Source organism: Hermetia illucens, chromosome 5 (assembly GCF_905115235.1).
Source record: "Hermetia illucens chromosome 5, iHerIll2.2.curated.20191125, whole genome shotgun sequence".
Classification (NCBI taxonomy): domain Eukaryota; kingdom Metazoa; phylum Arthropoda; class Insecta; order Diptera; family Stratiomyidae; genus Hermetia; species Hermetia illucens.
In genome coordinates this window covers 97,131,656-97,152,876 of record NC_051853.1, presented here as the reverse complement: position 1 = coordinate 97,152,876, position 21,221 = coordinate 97,131,656, and the positions used below count along the sequence as shown (strand labels likewise).

Below are 21,221 nucleotides of genomic sequence, written 5' to 3'. Positions count from 1 at the left end.
AGTAAGTCTCAAAGAAGAAGAGATACATTCGTCGCATTAAGATAAAAACTCACCTGGTCAACAAAGATTATTATTATTTCTAACAAAAAATGGAGTATCGAAAAATTGTGCATATACATATATTGTGTGAGAAACTTCGAGTACATGATTATTCCATTTATACGTAGCTAAAATCTACTTGTAGATTTCGTCTTGGCAAATATTGCTGGTTTATTTATATACCATACATCTCGATCAGCATCTCTCGAATAATGAATCTATTTAATAATTTCTTAAAAATAATAAAAAAATTAAACTGAAATGTTCCCGTTTGACCCCACTAGCGGCTCACAACAACACTTAACTACGGTGATCGTACGACTACTCACCACCATCAAGGTCTGAGTTCGAGACCTGGTCGACTTTATGGTGAATACATTTTTTCAATCGATATTAAAAGTTAGACCAGAACCGAAAGGCGCTAATTGCGCGTTTTAATCACACTCTGGCTCAGTGAATTGAATAAAACACCACTTGAGTGACAAGAACGCACAACCACCTCAATATGGTCGAAGAAAAGCAACGCTACAGAATGTTCAAATTGATTGATGTCTTACAAAAGGCACCGACATTTACCTGGCATAGGCGCAGAGGAAGATGAAGATATCCTTGCTTTCAAATCCTTTCTCTTCACAAAACAATTCTTCATATCTTTCGAGTTTATATCTACATAATTTTTTGTCTACACCTGCAACGGCTTTTAGTTTTCTTATTGGCTATTAAGTTTGACTTCTCTATATAGACGCTCAAATTCGCTATCCAGGCGAATACTAAGCTTTCAATACAAAAAATTGATATTAGCACTTGTAAATATTCATCTAACAAAATTCGTATTCACACAAATCCGTTTGTATTCACTTTCGGACGTAAGAATACAGGCGTATTCGTATTCACTTTTGCGGCGTTCTTTGCAACTGGAGCATCGACAAACTCCTCAAATCTACTGCAACGTAGTTCGTCCTTTTGTCCACTATGGCTACGAGTGCTGGCCAACTACCGAAAACAATGAAAGAAGCCTCGCGGTAATAGAGACGAAAATGTTGCGTTGGAGTAATGCCGCAACACAATTCATATAACCAAGCAATCTTTTACAAACAACCAATAGGAAATTGATGAATTAGCATTGCGATATTATTCAGATCGCCGCCTTCTACGATTGATTTTGACACCAAGCTGGAAAAATTCAATACCAAATGTAGCCACATACACTAACACAATCATAAACATGAGAGCCAATATCAATGAGGATGCCCAAAACGCAATTGCGGCCTTACCCGAAAAACTTCGCCCACCGGACGCCATCTACTCTGTCCAAAATTATGTCGAAGCATAAAGCCCTCAATAAGATATAGATCGATGAAGTGAAACTTGAAGAGGTGTTTCACAAATTTTATAAACCATTCCAAAATCAAATTAAATTTTTGTACTTCAGTTGTAGTAACCAATCTGCATTCTCATTTATGCGATCAGTGTTGGAGATAAATACGAGAAAAACATGGCACTTAAAAATATCAAAAACTTTATTAATGTAAAACCATTTTGAAACCTTCAACATTTCTAAACGTTATGACTACTTTGCCCTAAATATTCGTCGAATTTGTCCTTGTGATTTGCTTTAACAAAACGCTTCATTCCACGTAACAAGTATTCTAAGCAGGGATGTTGGAAAACGCGTTTCAACACTTCTGTCAGCTTAGCGATATTATCATCCTTCTGATATGTCATCAAAGCTCTCACAAATTCGCTGTACAAAGCAGCCGGAACTGAAGATTTTATCTGATAATAAGACATTCATCATTTTTACTTTACTGGGAATCAATTTTTCAACATACCAATTTCAAAAGTTCTGTTCGATCAGCTGGAAGTGATTGGTCATTTGTTTCTTTAGATTGCCCTGTTGAAGTAGAAGACGACTCCGAGCAACTTGGATCAGACGAACTCAATGATTGTGATTCTGATCCTTGGTCGTTTGAAACCAATTTCAACTTGCGCCGTTTAACCATTTGGCTCCCACTTTCACATTTACCGATCGGTGAGATTTTTTCACGTTTATGAATTGTCACCAATGAAGTAGACAGTGTAGGACCCTTGTTCATTTCGTATTTGTTAAAGTCTATACTCTACTTAAAGAACGACGTAGAAGAAATTACGAATTTATGAACATAAAATATCTTAGCTCACCGAAACGCTTGCTTCTAAACGACTACTGAAGTCTTTCCCGTTCAAGGTTTGATTCTTTAGAACATTGTCGTACACCTCCTTATATTCATTCGGGTGCCAAGCAGAAACTTCATTTGCGTTTTCGATTTTTCTGCAAAAACAAGAATAATTTAAAACAAAATCAACTAATGAGAAGTTTCGGTTCTGCTATTTCAAGCATTCTCTTTCACAAGTGGTAATTACTTTGCTTTTCGCAGACTTTTCTCAGAAGAAAAGTCAAAGCCACAATTACCATATCGCAAAATGTACAAGCCTCTGTGAACCCAAATAATAATATCATTACATGTTAGGAGTAGGGCGGCTAGGAATATTCAAGCGTTTCCGCACTGCACCTATGTCAGCTAGCTCTAACTGGAAGCGTTTATTATCATCAGTTGATTCACTAAACGAGGTAACTTCACGTTTACACGGTTGCGGGAGCTAAAATTTAAAAAAGGTAAAGTGCCTGGAAACCCGTCATTGATTACAAATTGCTTACAGTACTCTGGGCATTTCGGAAAAATCTCGACATTTCACTGATAAACTGCCCAAAATTACTTGGTGGTTGAGTATTTTGGAGATGTGTCTGAATCCATGCTGAAAGTTGTGATCGTTGCGACGACATAGAAAACCGCGAATCACATAGCAGGATTGCCCCATAATCATCTTTGTGACGGATAACACGACCTATTGCTTGATTCACAGCACGAATTCCCTCCAACGCATACCAACTATCACCTGAAAGAAGCTGATAAAAGTTCAGAAAGCTTTTATGGTAGTCTCTAGTGATGAATGTTCACATAGAAGGCTCCGACATGTGCTAAAGCAAATAACGGTTGCAACATATTATATATTTTCCTAAAATGTAACTTTTCTCACCTCATTCTCTCTCGTCCGATTCTCCTCTAAATATTTCTTTTTAAGCATAACGCGTGGATCTTTAAATGGTGGAAATGGTAGTCCAGTTATGATCACTGCTCGTCCGTTTTTATCAGCAAAATCTAAACCTTCTGACACCTTTCCTCGGCAAACAGCCATGAAACACGCTCCCTTAGTAGTGGGGTCATTGATCTTTTCATAAAATTCTGTCATAGTACTTGTAAATGCATCTTTACCGCGTGGTTCTACAAAAATCGGTTTATGTCGGCTAATTTGTGACCAGATACCACTCGCCTGCCAGCTATCTATGCATTTATTCATGAGAGGATACGAAGGGAAAAAAATGAGCAGACCATCAGGTATAATTGGGCAAAAGGATAGAATCGTGCGACCCAACGAGCTAAGATATTTCACGTTGTCCCTGGAAAAAGACCCTGCTATGATTACCGAATATTTTCATTGCTTTCCACCTACCAACCTGTTATGATAATTCGAGATCAATGGCTCCTTATCGGGGCCGAATGGCACGATCTTAACGTAAACTTGCGATTTGCTTACAATATGTGGATTTTCTAAACGCACTGATATTGGAATGCCAAGTTCAGCTATAAGAGGCTTTAAAGGGGCAAGAGTGCCGCTCGTTAGAATTATGCTATGAACGTTCGAGCACAAAAGTTGACCCATTCTGGAATAAAACCCGATAAGTTAACTGTTCCTAAATCCTTAACCTTAGGCACAGTACCCATATCCTGGATTAAAGCACCAGTAGTTTATCACTTTCGCCCGTGTCTTTGTTATAGTCCCGCCTTTCGGTGTTATCCATCCATCCTTTTTCGTCGATGTTTTTTTCTCTTTCACTTCTTCCACGTCCACGTGAACTTTAAAACATCTTTTAATTTTCTCATCAGCGTTCTCGTCTTTGCCAGCAAAAGCTATAGTTAACAAATCTGAAAGAACTTGCAGACCTCCACCTCTCCGAAATACTGGATTGCTCTGATTTGCAGCAGTTATATATTGAATGAGAGATTCCAAAAGTCGGTTGAGCATAGCTTGGTTTCCGTGGGTTATCTGCAAAGGAATTTGTCTACATTCCAGTGAAATTGACAATATATGGGAAAGAAAAATACATTCGCTTTCGCCAACAGTTCGAAAATGAAACCTCCAGGAAATGTAGTACCTCCCGTAATCGGAGTCACTTCGATTTCGTCAACAGCTTTCTCCAAGTCTAAGAGCATTTCTTTGAATAACGCCAGGTCTTCCACAGTGAAATCTTTTGGGGCGTCGTCATCACCATCTAGCAGGGCGCTATCTGAAAACGCTTTCATTGCCTAACAATAAATATATTGACAGTATTTGTTACCGTTTAGTTCATTATACACTAGAATATTCGTCAAATATGAACGAACAGTTTAAAACATGTAATTTCAATTTTTGAAAAAAGTTGTCATTATTTTCTATTTCATTATTGCTATTTTTATTAATTTGTTTGGTCGAAAAAACACCAGTTGCAAATAATTTTTCCAATTTATAGTTTATTTATTGGAACAAAACGTGCTCAAAGTAATTTTTCTAGTTTATTGTTGATTTATTGTGTTGTTAGAAAACAATTGCCAAAGAAGCTGAAGTCCTTTATTGTTAAACTGATACAAAAAGGCTCTAGTCAGAGAGTAGTAGGTAAGGAGCTCAGCAGCTCGAAGTCCAATTCCCTAAGACAAAGAAGAAGGATAACGGACATCCGAAGAAGTCAACGGAGCCAACTGATGTCCCGGTAAGCTACATCAGAGAGAGCTAAGTTCCCTAGTCCGGCTTACGATGACCGTACGTGAAGACGAAAGATGGCTAGCTGTCACTCGGTCGTATAGGCAATTTGCCCTTTACAGCTGAGACTCCTTGTATATGTACTAATTTTGTGTTTGTCAAAAGTGGTATTATCGTTGTAATGTGTGTTTCCATTTATTTGTTTCGAGGATTTTCTTGCGCAGGACAATTCATTATGCTTCGTTTGAATGTGAGCAATGGGATGTTAGTAGGGTGAAAAACAACACAATTAGACTGGTATTTGTACGGTCAGAGGGTTTAAAAGGATATGGATGTACAGTGTGGATTATGTTGCTGGACACTAATGAGATGTGTAATGTGCATATATAATAAAGAGTGGTGCATCATAATGTAAACGTTAAAGCAGTAAGAATATAACTGTTTTTACAGTTTGACTCCTGATTTGTTAATAAAGTCTGTTAAATCCTCAATGTGAATCATCATTTTAGGAAAAACTGCTACGCAAGATTATAATTCGCCAAAAAGCCCGTTGAAGAGAGTGTCAAAAGCTTATCTTGTCTTATCGCCGTATCTTATGATTTGGCTAATCAAAATTCATGATCTTTTCAACAGAAGGCATTCATTATATTTAACTTCCTTTTGGAAAACGTTAGGGCGTCAGACACCAGATGCCCGCGGTCAAACATGGAGGTCGATGTATGGTAAAAGGTGTTGTTTCTTCGTGATACAATTGGCCCAATGTTTAAGGTCCTGGGTGTAATGACTGCAGCCAAATATTGTAATTTATTATCGGGATCTATGCTACCTCATCCTTGTGGGAAATTGGGCCACGATTGCATTTTAATACACGACAATAATCCGAAACTTTTAGCTCGAATGGCGAAAAGCTAGCTGGCTAACAAACATTTGAATGCCATTTGACGGTCTGCACAAACCGTTGACCTAAATCTCATCAAACGTCTTTAGGAAATCATTGACAAAACGGCCATGGAACGCAATTTCACAAAAACAACTAACCTTTACACCCCCAATGAGAAATAATGTGCGAGGTTCCCAATGGATCTGATGTCTTAGCTTGTTCACTCCATGCTTCAGCGCTGTTGTGCAGTTATTACTGCGAAACGGGGGAAAATAGTCAAAAGGGTCGGAAAGCATTTGATTTTCCATCCTTAAACATACGACACGACAACATCATGCTATGTTGCAATAAGTCATAAAACAAACATTATCCACCGCAAAATAATTCTAACCGCACCTTTCGTGACTCCCAACTTCTACGAGCTGTCGTCCTAGTTAAGACATGACACCATTTTAAATGGATATTTTCACATAATGCGGACATGCAAACGGTCCTGGGTGTCAGCTGACTTCCTCGAATGTCCGCCACCTTTCAATTTTGCAACGAAGTTTACGTTAGAGAATCGGACTGCGAGATACTTAATTCCCTAGCTACTACTCTTTGACCACTTTAACGATAAAGGGCTTCAGCTTCTTTGGCAATCATTTTCTAACAACACAATAAATCAACAATAAACTAAGAAAATTACTTTGAGCATGTTTTTTATTTCGTCCAAATAATTGACGAAAATGGCAATAATATAAGCAATTACTTTATGACCTTTTTCAAAAACTGAAATAGATCTGCTACAAAATCAGATATAATTTATAACATAAAGATTCTCTTTTTAACTGAAAACATCTTTAAAAGCTTTGACCAGTTTTTTTCCGCCACTGTAACTTAATTATACATAAACGCATAACTCACTTGTGTAAGATCATCTATGCACAATGCAATGTCCGACGACTTGACCTGCACCGACGCTGACTCCTCGCACATTTTCTCTACATTATGCGCCTCATCTAAGATAATTATAGTATTGTTTAATTCAATCTTGTTCGCTTTTCTCGCTTTCGGATCCAGCAAATAATTGTACGGCATAAAAATGATGTCTGCATCCTGAACAAGTTCTCGGGATGCGTAGTAAGGACATGTTTTCAACTTGCGCCCAACGGAAACCAGGTCCTCAATATCCATAATGCTTTGTGCTAAAAAGTGGGGGCTATTCTTATTTGCCTCGACTTTCAAGAAATATGAGCACGTCCTGGTTAGCATGTGCAGTTTACAAAGTTGTACTTTCGCGGAGTTGTTCGTTTCTTTCGAAACATCTGGATGAATGCAAAGTTGATCTCGAGACCCTAAGATTATGGCTTTCATAAAGTTGTACGATGAACGTTTCAACTCTTGCATTGCTTGAGTTAGTTGGGAATGTGTGCGCGAAGCATAGATGACTTTTGGCACGTTCCAGTTTTTCCCGGAGATTCCACATGCTGCATCCAATTCATCCATTACATTGGAAGATGACGATTGCGATTCTCCCATCTTCATCGGATCATATCCATACTTTTTCTGCAATTCCTTCATTATGTCGACTTGTTTCGTTTGTTGTGCTTGCAGCTATGAAAAAGAAGAACCATATTCATCTATTATCTATGTTGACAAAAAAGAAATGCAGGCTGCATCTAATTACAAGATTTATTTCAAATTTAACAAATCGATACATTATCCGAAGATTTTATCCACCTGCTATCTTTCACGCGTTCAGTGTGTTTCAATTAAAAGAAGAGGCCCAAATGCAATGGTCATTATATGCGGTAAGAACCTGGCCATTTAACGTATGAGGGAGAACCTCCCAAACTGACTATTCAATTTGCTGTATCGTGATCTTCACAATACGGAGTCCAGCACTATCTGTGAAAAAATTTGCAATACATGCATCGACGCTCATTAACGGCTTCGGTTTACCGTGGATGTCAAATGATTACCGATAGTTTGATGAATCCAACCAAAATGCAAAGCAAATTCCCACGATAGATTGTCAATGGACGGCGGTGTTCTTGAATTTCATAACTCGAATTACCATTTAAGCGGTATACACCCCAAGCCCTCACACGATTTTTCCAAAAGCTTGCACTCCTCTTCCACTGTTCTTCACCACGTCCTTCTAGAGCGATACAATCTGAATTGTATGGCATAACCGGGTATATCGGTCTTTCTCAATAAGTTATGAATCCATTGCCATTTCCATCTTCTCATCAACATGTTCATAGGCATCGGGCCCCCACCCCGACAAATTTCTCCATTTGTAATTGTGTCAGGTAAGAGTAACCTGAGACACGACGCTACATCAATTGATGAAAGCTTGGATGGAAGGCGTAGCGAAAGCATTCACGCATGGAATTGGGTACCAGCGTCGCCAGAAGCAATACTACCTAGATATAGAAACTGTTCGACGTGCTCGATGTTCTGCCCATTAATGCAGATTGGAAGACTCCGATAACCAGTCAAATTGAGAATATTGGATTTATTAGCGATTATCTTCGGTACGACTTTGCAGCCTCCTTTAAATCCAGAAACGTTAGACCGATGCTCTACGACTCGGCGAATCAGTAAACAAATGTCGTCAACATCTTCAGCCGATGACATTTTGTGCAATCATATGCCGCTCTGACAATAACTATTAATTTTTTGGGAATACTCGCAATGCGTAGACCATTCTGGATTGCCTCACTGTTGGCTCTGCCCATAATTTACCCAAAATCGATGAAAAACAATTGGAGCGGGGATCTCAACTCCACACACTCTCCACAATGATCCGAAAGGTGTTAATGGAGTCCATACAGGAGATCCAGAACGGAAACCAGCCTGCTCTCTCTCTCTGTCGATCAAGCTATTGTGGTGTTCCCTGAGCGTCCTTAAAATAGTTTAGATATTATTTTCGCAACACCAGGACGGATGCTTTTCCCCGAAACTGCTGAGGCTACATGGAAAAATTCTACAAGAGAAACATCAAGTTCCGCGGCTTTACTCCTTTTGAACGTGTTAATAACAAAGATAAATTTGCTTATTCTAGGGGCCGTTCGCATCCTTACGTTACAGTGGCTTTGCATATCATTCTCAAGGGGTGGGACTTCATTGAATGTTGTTCTATACGGAAAAGTCGCGAAGTATTCCTTCCACATCTTTAGCTCCTCTTCATCGCTAATTTTCGACTACCATTATCGTTATTCACAGGGCCATAGAAACACTGCAGGCAGTTTTGTTGTTTGTATTTGTAGTCGCTTCTGCTTCTGTCAACAACGCAATATTGAAATTCATTTTCACGGCAAAAGGGCTCAAGTCTCAAGGCTGAAATACCTTGCTTGCACACTTCGAAAGACCCGTAACATTTTCTAGTGAAGAATAATCCAGATATCCAGCAACACGACAAAATACTAGCGGACTTGCTTTGATGCTGAACGGGGGAGCAATTATTTGGTCACTCCGCAAAGATCTACTGGGAAGTGCAGATGCGATTCTTCGTCCTCGTTCGATGTTGTCCGTGCACAACAAACCATCACTGTTTCGGTAGACATTTCGATCGTTTCTACTAACTTCGATGTTCAAGTTAATCTTAGCTCTCGTCACCGAGAATTCTATGACCATCTTATGCAAGACAATTCCATATCGGTCGCGCTTGTCTTCATTTCTTCGGCGGAAGATTTCAGACGTTCGTTGATGAGTCGATGATAAAGAGCATTAGCTGTGAAATGCGAAATCTTAATCCAAGTTACGCTAATGGGAGAAACAGTTTCGGAGGCTAATTCATCGTTGGCTAATAGCATTCATCCAAGATGCTTAAATCGCTCGTTTCTTAGCAGACTATTACATCCGACAGTGATAGTGCCTGTTTCATCATCATTACGTTAGCGTGTCGTGCTGTCGTTGCCATCAATAGAGTTGGAGTTCTCTTCATCCACCCTAGAAATAAAGAAATTTTTGATGGTGGCCCAGTATTCGTCAATATTCTCCAACGGTTTATGTAGAGTTTATCTCGTTTGCGTAACAAGAAAATTTTTCACTATTTGACGACAACCGCATCGTGGAAACTGCCCGTATTGAATTTGAGTGGATGGCGCCCTGTTCCATAAACGAAGACACAGTAGCTGCAGGCAAGCAAGGGTAAACGACCATCAGATGGTGGCCCCTTTTACAGCTGATTGCAATTACTCTTTTGTTACGCACATTCAAAACAACTCCCAAATTAACTGCTTATAGTAATACAGCTGTCCATATGATTAGATTTTCGTTGCAAATCAGTGGAAACCCAACTAACCCTGTGCAGGCCCTGTGCTCAAATAGTGTGCCGCCGATGACGAGGCGATAGAAATTGCAAAAGTTTACAAAATCTGTTATTGCGCTGGTCAGAAAAGCATAAGGGACATTCTAGAAACGCTAATAAATATTCTCCCAGCGGCAAATAATGGTGCGAAATGTCACGTGTTGCATGGAGGTAAAATCTCTAATAAATTTGGAATGCAAAACGCAGTTCGCAAGCGTTGCATCTTATCACCAATATTACTTCTTGTGGTTATCGGTGTCGTTCTCCATGCTGTCCTTGTCCAGTGGTCGTAGAGGAGTTCAATGGACTATAACATCTTTTCTCAAACACCCCGACTACGTTGATGATATCTGTTTGTTCACTCACCGGGTCATGGACCTTGGTCTGTATTCAAATGTTAATTGCTCACCATACTACATACAACGTATTTGTTTAGTAGTTTTGCATTCACCATACTACAATGTATTAATCTAGTACTTTTGAATTTAGACCTAAACGTTCCTTCATAACTTGAGTATTTCTATATAGTTCTTCTTGTAATAACCTTCACGCCAATAAATCGAAAAAAGCTGTTATTTCTCATTATAGCGTTTATAATTTTAACACTCTATACTCAGAAAAGGAGGCAAGAGTCGGACTGAAGACAAACACCAACAAAAACAAGGTTCTTAGTCTGACGGGTCATCGCACTCTCCCTAGCTGCGTTAATGTGCAGAGCATCGAAGAAGTCGAGCAATTTGTATACCTAGGGAGCGTCGTTTCTGAAGAAAGTGGCATCGAACAGGATGTCGCTCGACTCATTAAAAGACCTGCCTTCGGTGATCTGTCTAAAATCTGGAAATGCAATTACCTTAACACCAAGATCAAGTTGAGACTGTTTTGTGCTAATGTTCTTTCCATGTTACTATATAGGGGTAGCACATGAAAATTGACCCTCACTATTACTCAAAAGCTCCAAGTCTTCATCAACTTGTCTGCACTGGCCGTAGAACAGTAACAGTAATTGCTATGTAAACTGAACTTTAATCTCTTGCTTAGCTGTATCGCTAGTGCGTAAAGACACCCACTTGCTGAACGAAGTGATCTCCAGCAAAGCATCGCGGACTTAGAGGGAGGATTAAAAAAAGAGCCCGCATTCTGAGTACCGCGCCCCTATTTGATATTTGCAATTAAGGCCGTCTGGCTGTATTCGAACGAAGCCTCCCTAACACCTAACCACCAACGTGAAAAGTTGGATGTTACCATGCACAGCAGAATTTTTGACTTCTATACTAATGGGAACAAAATGAACACCAAAGAAAACCCAATATCACACACAAACTAGGGTATTAGGCGGCACCACATATCCACCAAAGAACAGCAAGAAGAAGGCAAAGGACAGCAAAAGCACGTCTAGATTAAGAAGAAGGACGTGAGATGGTGCAGGTCCAATATGGTCGAGAAATGACCCAACGCTTTGCTAGTAAAGTCGAAGAAAAACGAGCAATTGGGGCGTCCCGCAAAAGGAAAACACTCCCAGAAAATCAAGCCTAAACCTCTTGCTAACAATTCTGCTTTACCAGTCGAGATTTTTATTGTCCAATAGATGTTGTTTGGAAGTTAAAATAAGATGGGAAGTGTTAACTTTTGAACAAGTGGAATCTCCCGGCGCAGTTGTTGGTTTCACTATATTATAGGTCAAACAAGGCAGCGTGAACAAATTATGACGTATAAATGGAGATATGATGGAAGCAGTAGCCATGCAACTTACAAACAGAAATTTCAGGATAACAGCCCAGATAAATCCGACAAAGATTTGCTTGCAGTTTGCATTATTCCTTTTCAGATTTCAACAAAAGCCGCGTTCATCTATTCTATTCTATAGACCTATCTAAACTTCATTTCAGAAAGAGAGCAAGTCTTTAATACTACAGGGAATTGAGAAAGGGAAAGGTCAAATTTCTACAATCGTAGCAATCACAATAAATGATGTCAATATAAAACAGTTTTCGCCCAACGGTATTTAGTAGTATCTCAGGAAGCTCGTCTTAAGTATGTGGAGTATGCAAGGCAAACCCAAAAATTATGAACAACTTTTGAATTGAAAATACAAACTCAGAAATATCAAGCTGAAAAAACTGTAACCAACAAAACAGTCGACAAGCTTAAAGCTGAAATGTCTTTCCTTGCGACTTGCTCTGGGGACCTCTGAGAACTTGAAATCTTTCCTAGGGGGCAAAGGCTGGGAATAATTGTTAAGAAACCAAGGAAGAATATGCGTTATGAGTGTCACAACTGGAGAGTAATTTGTGGATTCCCTGCTGCCGCAAAAATCGCAGCGTGAATAGGGTGTGTATCTGAAACCCTCTACACAAGAGAAGCAATCCGGAAAAAATAAAAATTATTATTATTATTAGAGCAACAAATGACGGTCCAAAGTATCACCCGCTGCATCGATGTAAAATTCGGAAGGAGAGCTACAAATTTCAAAAGAGGATGCTAGAGAATTATATAAATAACTAGAGTGCCTGCGTAAATCACCCCGGGTTTTTCCGCATAATTTTCACCCATCATCATCATCAACGGCGTAACAACCGGTATCCGGTCTAGGCCTGCCTTAATAAGGAATTCCAGACATCCCGGTTTTGCACCGAGGTGACCAATTCGATATCCCTAAAAGCTGTCTGGCATCCTGACCTACGCCATCGCTCCATCTTAGGCAGGATCATAGTCTTGTACAGTAAGAGCTTTGACCCTATGGTGAGACATTTCGAATGGAACAGTTTTTGTAAGCTGAAATAGGCTCTGTTGGCTGCAAACAACCGTGCGTTTCATCATCGTAGCTGTTATCGGTTATGATTTTCGACCCTAGATAGGAAAAATTATCAACGGTCTCAAAGTTGTAGTCTCCTATCTTTATTCTTCCCGTTTGGTCAGTGCGGTTTGATGTTGTTGGTTGGTTGGTTTTCGGTGCTGACGTTGCCACCATATATTTTGTCTTGCCTTGATTGATGTGCAGCCCAAGATCTCGCGCCTGCTCGATCTGTTTATTCCAATATATTAATTGTATCTGTTTATTCCAATATATTAATTCTGTCATCTATCCTTCATCCTTTATGGTTTTCAATCCATATATTTCATGTACTACTTTCTAATTTTTATATCCTTCACACTTGGCACCTATCGTCTTTACTACGCGTTACGAGCATTTTATATGGACATCTTTAAATTGATCTTTTCTTTTTCATGCGCGATTCACACATTTTCTTCCGCAATTCCTCCTCTCAATTAATTGTGTAAACACAGTTGTGTCCATATTACTTAAAACCAATCTTTTTCACATAAAACCCTTTTTCTTTCCTAAACAAACAATCTCTATGTGTTAAAATGCGTTATCTGCAACTAATTGCGTACTTCATTCTTTCTCGCTAAAGATAATACGCAGTTGCAGTTACATAGGATTTTGTTTCTTGATACAATTTTCCTTGTTTCATAATATTTTACTTAGTTTATTCGTGCCCACAGGATAGATCACTTGATCCTCTCGTCTTTCATTTGTGAACTTCTTTCCGTTTTTCGGTTTTCGGTTCGTTTTTCGTTCTATACCTGTGGTTCTTTAATTCGTGTCACGGTTTTTTGAATTTTCTTTTTTATCTTCGTTTGATCACCTTTTATCATTTTTAGCGCGGTGTTTACGTCCTTGATTCCTGGTGCAGTGCATTTTTGTGGTGTCCTTAACTCTGACCATATAACTTTGGTTTTCAGAATTTGAATTTAAGTGTATTGTGCAATTTTCTTCTGTTTGTTTCATCGAACACCAATTGAGGACTAGCTGTTTTTCCCTTCTCAGGTAAGACTGTTTTTCCTTATTACTCTGTTTATCGTTCATGCTTGCACAATTAAATAGTATCCTCACTGTTTCATTCTCTTCCCCTTTTATACTTTTCTTCTTACTTCGTACATTGAACTAATGTTTTTCATCGGTTCTTTCTCAACTTCTTATTATATATCTAACTTAATTGTCTCAATTGTTAGGTATCCTTCTTACAGGATAAATTAGCTTTTTTTATTTTATCTCTTCTTATCTTTTACATCATGTTCTTCAAAGCCTACTGATGAGATTCTGGCGACAGGATCGAAATACGTATCTAGGCGTCCCATTCATTAGTTTCCAAATTAGGTGCTCGATCTAGTCACTACTTTGAGTGGGTCCTCCATTTAAATTAATTTAATTTAGTATTGGCCAATTTTTCCATATACACTCACCTTATTGTGCAGTGCACGAGCTAGTTAGTATGTTAGTTTAGATTAGATTTGATATCCATTAGAATGGATAAATACTATCTTTTCAGATGCACCTCCAATTTTTGTGCAGTTTCTGAGGGTTTTTACTTATTTTTCCAACCTTTTTTGTTCTCAAATTCTTATGGTTTCCCATTTTTCCGAAATATCTCTCAACATCTACATATTTTATTACTTATGAGTGCTTCAATCATTTTTCCCTTGTTCCACTTGATTTTGTACGGTGAGATTGTGACTACTACATGTTCTAGCATTATTTCTTCCCTTTTTACACGGCCCTGACAGTTACCGCAAACATACATATGTGATGAAACTTGTAGCCACTCGCCCGGTTTCAATATTCTCTATAGCGGAAACCAAAGATTATGAAGTTTGCTGAATCGATGTCGGAACAGCGTTTTTGAACAGGGAATTGATAAAATAATTTATAAGACTAGACTTTTGACTTTGGTTTTGGCTTAAACTCGGCAAACCCTGACCAATGTATACCAAGGAACGAGTGAAATTAAGCGAGCAGTGAGCTAGCACACTCCGAAAGGCTCGTAGCATTTTCGGGTGCAAAATAATCCAGATATCCAGGAACACGAAAAAGTACTAGCAGACTTGTTTTGATGCTGAACGAGAGAGCAATTATTTGGTCATCACGGAAATATATACGGGGAGGAAGTCCAGAAGTATGCGATTCTCCGTCCTCGTTCTATGTTGCTCGTGCACAACAAACAAGTTAGTCTAACGCAGAACGTCAAGAGAAGCCATCACCGTTTGGATAGATTTTTCAATGGTTTCTACCAGCTTCGATGTTCAAGTCAATCTTAGCTAGTGAAGTCTCATGGAATGCGACGACTTCATCCAAGTTGTGCTGATGGGAGCAGCAATTTCATTGGCTAATAGCATTCATCCGAGATGCTTAAATCATTCGTTTCTTGGCAGATCATTACATCTGACAGTAGTGGCTGTTTCATCATCATTATGTTTTTTCAGATTCAGCCGGAGCCCAGGTTGCGTAACACGATCATCTTTTTAGACAAATTACTCGATATCAGCTTGTTGTGTGATGCTAAGAAAACACAATTTGCATAGAACAGTGTTGGACTAGAATTATTAATTAATATTAGGAATGCGCTTCTTGAGTTTATACAGTGAATTACAGGTAAACGCTGACTTGAGGAGCGTGTTTATTGCGGCAGAGATAGGAATGTGTTAACTTACATATAATCTCAATACACCCAGATTTTTCTGTTTTTATTCAAAGAATAAATCTATTGTTTTTCAAAACGTTTGAATGTCAAAAATCACAATATCTTAGGCAAACTGTTTATTCTGAAATTTAGATGTATTTTATTGTTTTAAGCTATCATATATGCGAAGTGAAAATAATAATCTTTTGAGGCACTTTTTCAGTCGACTCAGCTAAGTGAGTGAGTCGAAATAAGTCTCCTCACCGTAAAGAGTAACATTTCTCTCCACTACCTACCATATGATTCTGTTGTAAGGTAGCCGGCGCTAAGCAATAGAACAAAACCAATCTCAATAGGATAAAAAGAACCGCAACTGCACCACCATATTAAACACAATGTAGTGTGCAGTGCTGTAAGAATCCCTGTCTACTGTTTGAATTTTCAGGGAGAGTGCAAGACCGGTCATATGTTACGAAGATATGATACAATACTCTTTATCGGCAGATAAAAATGGTCTGTGGAGTCAGTGCAGCGGTCGAGCGGCCATTAAGTACCCAATGGCGACATCTTGCAGACGCACTGAACCATCTGGGCGGCAAGTTCTGTGATCCCTCTGATAGCAAAATAAACAATCCCTCGGCAGGTGAAGTCCGGATTCCGCTGGCAACCGTGAACGGTGGAATCTACAAGTACTACTTGACATTCGCTACCTCCATATGACGAAGGCTCTCCACCTACGCTAATTCAAGGAGAATCTGAGCAGCATACAACAAGACCCGATCGCGAGAGCTTTGAGGTTAGACGCGCGCAAATAATGCAGGGCTACAGCATCTTCTTCGGGTCACTAGTCTATAGGGTACCACACCGGCAAACTTAGCATGCTAACCAGGATCAGACTGCAGACACCAAGTAAACAATTGTTTGGGGAGTTAAAAGAGATCTCTTGTTTTAGATGGGGAGTGCTATTATCTTTCGTAAATGCTCACGATTGTCTTTAGGGATCTGAGTCGGTTATGGACTCTGCTCCCTCGCTCTTCCGATAGCAGTCGCTGTCTTAAGAGGATGTGGCATCAAAACCTGCGTTAATACATCCTATTAAGTCTCGCCATTTCAAATTACTAGATGTGTGTGCGCGTGTGGATGAGGTGGAGAAAGGCAAAGCCTTTGAGTGATCAGACACTAACGCTCCATTGTACTCGATTCCCCCGTCTAACGGAATAATTTGAATTCGTTTATGTATCGCAGGATTTCCGTTAGTGGCTGTGATGCCACTCGCTGCAGTTGGAGCACGTTCATATTCATGTCGTGTTATAATATGAATTGTATATAAGAGGGCAAACAACACCTTGTAACCACTTCAATCACGCTATTCCTAGAGCAGCGGGGAGGCAGCGTCTGATGCGTTGCCTCTGCCCTGGACGAAACATTCATCTATTTTTGTAAAAACTTGGATTCAAGCCAAGAACGAGGAGCCCATGGGCCAGAAATAGAGAGAGGAAGTTTCTTTCCAATCGCTCCGCTCCACTATCAAGTGGATGGCGAACTCACGAATCCCTTACATTCCTAAACACAAACTTATATTTCTTAGAAGTTGCTCTATACCCTCCTTTGCCAATTCTGGATAGATCCATGCCAGGTGCTTTGAGGTGTTCAAAGGGTATTATAGCAGCTCTCGTCTTTTCATTTGGTAACAACCGCTCTCGCACTGTCTCGATTTCCTTGCAACACTATCGCGTTGAAAAGTTTACAGGAACCGCTAATATTACCCCTTCCAATTCTGTATTTATTTACGCTGTAAGTTTCGGAAATTTAACTAATCTTCATTCTTATTGCTTTCACAAGCACGATTTAGAAGTCATCTGGTTGGTTGGTATGTAACTCTTTTATAGCTTTGGCTTTAGGGAACAGGACAAGTTTCTTCAAAGCGCTCTAAAAGTGTGCAATTCAGAGTTTCCAACTGATCTCCCAAAGAAGTCCTTAGTCCCCTAGGAAGCTGCACTTTGCTGTGAGGAGGTACATTGAAATTTGTCCAATCCGTTCCTAAGATTTCGTCTTTATATTACAGATTGTTTGCCTGCAACAGTCAGACTAAATTCTAAATGATGGTGACCTGACAGTAAGACTTCATCTAACATCCACTAGCCTCTAACCAAAAACTTTATAATGCAGATTGCTAGGTCAATTACTTCATTTCTTCTTGGCCCCACGAACGTAGGGACGTACCCTACCTTCGCGGTCATCAGACCAGTGAAGCTTCTCTCCTCTAGGATTGCATTTGCTACTACTTCAAAAATATTCTGAGCGTTCCTATCACAACCTGTTAAAGAGTTCAGGGCCGGTTGATTCTGCATATTATGCCAGATCCATCAATTCTTGTGTCAGCGGAGAACACAAAGAACCGTAGGATAAGTTAGTAGAGGCAACTATTAAACCTTTACTGGTCCAATGTTCATAGACATAAGTGAATGTAAATACCGCCGCTGACTGAAGAGTCTGCTGCGACCAATGTGGATCTCACCCAGGTTACCAGCTTACGCCGAAAATTTCGCTTCCTTGCGTCCGATTTGGTGGTGGTGTAGCAACGCCCATGTCCTCATTCCTTCGTCTTCTTTCACAGTGCCTTCTGTTGGCAAGGAACCTTCCCAAGTTCACGGTGTCCAGGCAGAATCCACACACCGACATTATACCAGTTGTGTTCACATCGCCCACTTCCCTTTCTTCCGTTTTTGTAATAAGGGCGGAAAAGAGCGTTTTGACAGGTAAGTTTGTAGTCCCCTTTCCAAATCACCGTGAAGTTGAAGTAAAATACTCACTGAAGTGCCTCAACAAGAGCTGGGAACCCAATATTAAATCAAATTAGGCATTTTTGGAATTGGTCTGATAAACAGTCCACTATCGAAGGTAATAGTAGAAGGAAACCCCTTTTTGTTCTTTTCACGTAATTTCAAGCATTCATTTACAAAGGAGTGCATGAGGATACCGCCGTATATTAGGGAACGAAGGAATCTACCGATGATCATCATAAAGCTTTCAATATCTAAACGAATGAGCATCTCAAGAGAAGTGGATCCATAGTGCAAGGTCATTCGATGAAGAGTTTTGTTTTGAAACTTCAGAGGGCACCCTCTGATGGACCTGGATTTCAGATAAGACTGTTTTAATTTTCTACAGAACCTCCAACGAGTACTTTGATCGCATCTAGATTAAAACTACAGGTACTGCGCTACCCTGGTAAACTTTATACAATGATTTTTCAAATTCCTACCTTTCAATTATCCTCAATTTGGGCTGTATATTTATAAAGAGCGGTCAAAAGGTAGTATCGATACCAGGGCAAAACGTGTATTGGTATACACAATTTAGCATAACATAAAACCAGGGAAACGTCTTTTGAACCAACACCAACAACCCTACTAGTAAACCCACCTCGACGTGGTGGTCACTGGGAGGGAGTTCTTTCTTAATAAAAACTACAGACGAAGAAGGATGAATGCAAGTCGCACACGCCTAAAAATGGGGCAAAACCTACGAACTGGTCCTCCAAGGGTTAAACGGAAAACCAAAGTTACGAAGCCAGGATTGACAATGCAACAACGAACCCGACAACGAAAACGACTTAATTTTTTCGTGGAACGTGTAATCCCTGTGCAGAAAAGGAGCTGCTAAGCAACTAGCTGATATCCTGTCCCCATATAAGGCTATTATAACAGCGTTGCAAGAGATGCGCTGGGCAGGGACCGGTTTCCGGGCACGCGCAAGGGGCCTATCACGAACTCCGTCGAATGGAGAAGCGATTTCACAGACAGAAAAAGGAAGCCTAGGAGAATCAACAAGTCTGTGAACTCGAGAAGTACATGGAGCAGCCGCAGCAGGCGCTGAAGTTTTACCAACATTCATCAACTGATGCTCGACAGCGAATCAATACCTGATGACTAGCAACGAGGTATTATCTGTCTCATATATAAAAATGGGATATCACGTAGTACAGCAACTATAGAGGTATCACGTTGCTGAGTAAGATATTTTCCGCTACCTTGTTAGGTTGGATAGCCCCATACGCCCAAAATATCATTTGCCATACAAAAGAGGCTTCACTCCACGCAAATCAGCAGCAGATCAGATTTCCTCTCTTCGGCAAGCGATGGAAAACTGTTGGAATGTGGACAACAGTTGCACCATCTATTCATCGACTTTAAAGCCGCCTATGATAGCATACCCAGGGTAAAACTGTACACGGCCATGAGAGAATTTGATATCCCGATGAAATTGATAAGACTGACTAGGCTGACCTTGACCTTGACCAGCATGCCCTCGCCCTGGAAAAAGTGATCCCCGATGCAGACGTCAGTGCAGGAGGCACCATCCTCTTCAAATCGACCCAACGACTAGCCCATATTGACATTTTGGGATGAACAAACGGAGATGTACAGTCCACCTTCACCCAGATCGAGCAGGCGGCGCGAAATCTCGGGGTGCACATAATTAAAGGTAAGACGAAGTACATGGTGGCAACGTCAGCACAAAGAACAAAGAAGCAACATCAAATTGCACTGGTCAAATAAGAACAGTAAAGAAAGGAGACTATAACTTTAAAATCGTTAATAACAGTTACGACGATCAAATCCACGCACGGTTGTTGGCAGCCAATATAGCCTATTTCAGCTTACGAAAACTGTGCCGCCCGAAACGTCTCACCATAGGGTCAGAGCTCTTACTGTATAAGACAATGATCTCCTCCTCATTCGCTGGAAGATCTGAGTCCTTAGCAAGAAAGATTGCGAACTCTTGACCGCGTTCGAGAGAAAATTTCTCCGAAGAATTTTGGCCCCGAAAATTATTAGCGATACCATGATCGCCTGGTGGTGGATAAAATCCGGCTTAATAGGTTGCGGTGGGGGGATCATTTAATCCGTATGGGTGAGGATGATCTAGCCCGGAAAGCCTACAAGGGCAATATCTATGATAGAAATAGAAGACTTGGCAGACCCTGCTTCAAATGGAACGATAGCCTAGGCCAGGACAGCAGGCAGCTTTTAGGAACACCGAATTGATGGACCTCGGCGCAAAACCGGGAAGTCTGCAGTGCTTCCTCACTAAGGCAGGTCTAAAGCGGATACTGTTTGTTGCGTCGTGGTTGATGTTGATATTGTTTATCCTCCATATATTTTGACAACAAAACAAGTTACTTCATAAACCTTTTCCCAAATAATCAGAAAAGTTTCTGTAAATTCAAGAGGAGAAAACGACCTTTAAATTACAACGCACACTTCAGCAGCTTATTTTGAAAGAGTGGACATTTTGCACTGGAATTACCTGCGCCTTCTTCGTCATAATCCACGCGAGCGTTGAACAGAGCAAACTCAGGGTTTTTCCCGTACCTGTCGGCGACTCCAGCATCCCATTCGTGCGGTTTTGTAGGCAGTCGATGACCTTTGCCATGTACGCTTTCTGAACGTCGTACGGCTCGAATGGAAAGTTCACCGGAACTCCATTAATCACACACTCCGGCATCTTGAGCAGTCACAATCGCTTCCTGTTAATCCTAAACACAAAAATTACATATTACTGTCAATAACGAAATGGCAATCGCGCCTTCAAACAGATCCGGGAATGTCACTCGATGTCTTTGACGTTAAATTCCCGCCAAAGATATGTCACTTTCATGATTTGCTCAGTTTTTTGAGCAACAATTCCAATCTATTATTGA

General features: G+C 40.1%; 2 protein-coding genes across 2 annotated transcripts; both read right to left on the bottom strand.

The window, feature by feature from the left end:
• Positions 1 to 1,541: 1,541 nt before the first annotated feature.
• On the bottom strand, positions 1,542 to 21,149 carry LOC119657209 (regulator of telomere elongation helicase 1 homolog). The gene is made up of 11 exons (XM_038064019.1): positions 20,828 to 21,149; positions 6,662 to 7,351; positions 4,245 to 4,445; positions 3,860 to 4,185; positions 3,596 to 3,802; positions 3,118 to 3,538; positions 2,738 to 2,986; positions 2,543 to 2,679; positions 2,221 to 2,350; positions 1,872 to 2,159; positions 1,542 to 1,815 (listed from the first exon to the last, which is right to left on the bottom strand). The coding sequence occupies exons 1-11, from the start codon at positions 21,023 to 21,025 to the stop codon at positions 1,597 to 1,599; spliced, it is 3,066 nt and encodes a 1,021-aa protein (XP_037919947.1). The 5' UTR covers positions 21,026 to 21,149; the 3' UTR covers positions 1,542 to 1,596.
• LOC119657212 lies at positions 8,428 to 9,904 on the bottom strand. Its single transcript, XM_038064021.1, has 2 exons — positions 9,092 to 9,904; positions 8,428 to 9,024 (listed from the first exon to the last, which is right to left on the bottom strand). Exons 1-2 carry the CDS (start codon positions 9,377 to 9,379, stop codon positions 8,959 to 8,961), a joined length of 354 nt encoding a protein of 117 aa, XP_037919949.1. The 5' UTR covers positions 9,380 to 9,904; the 3' UTR covers positions 8,428 to 8,958.
• Positions 21,150 to 21,221: the final 72 nt, after the last annotated feature.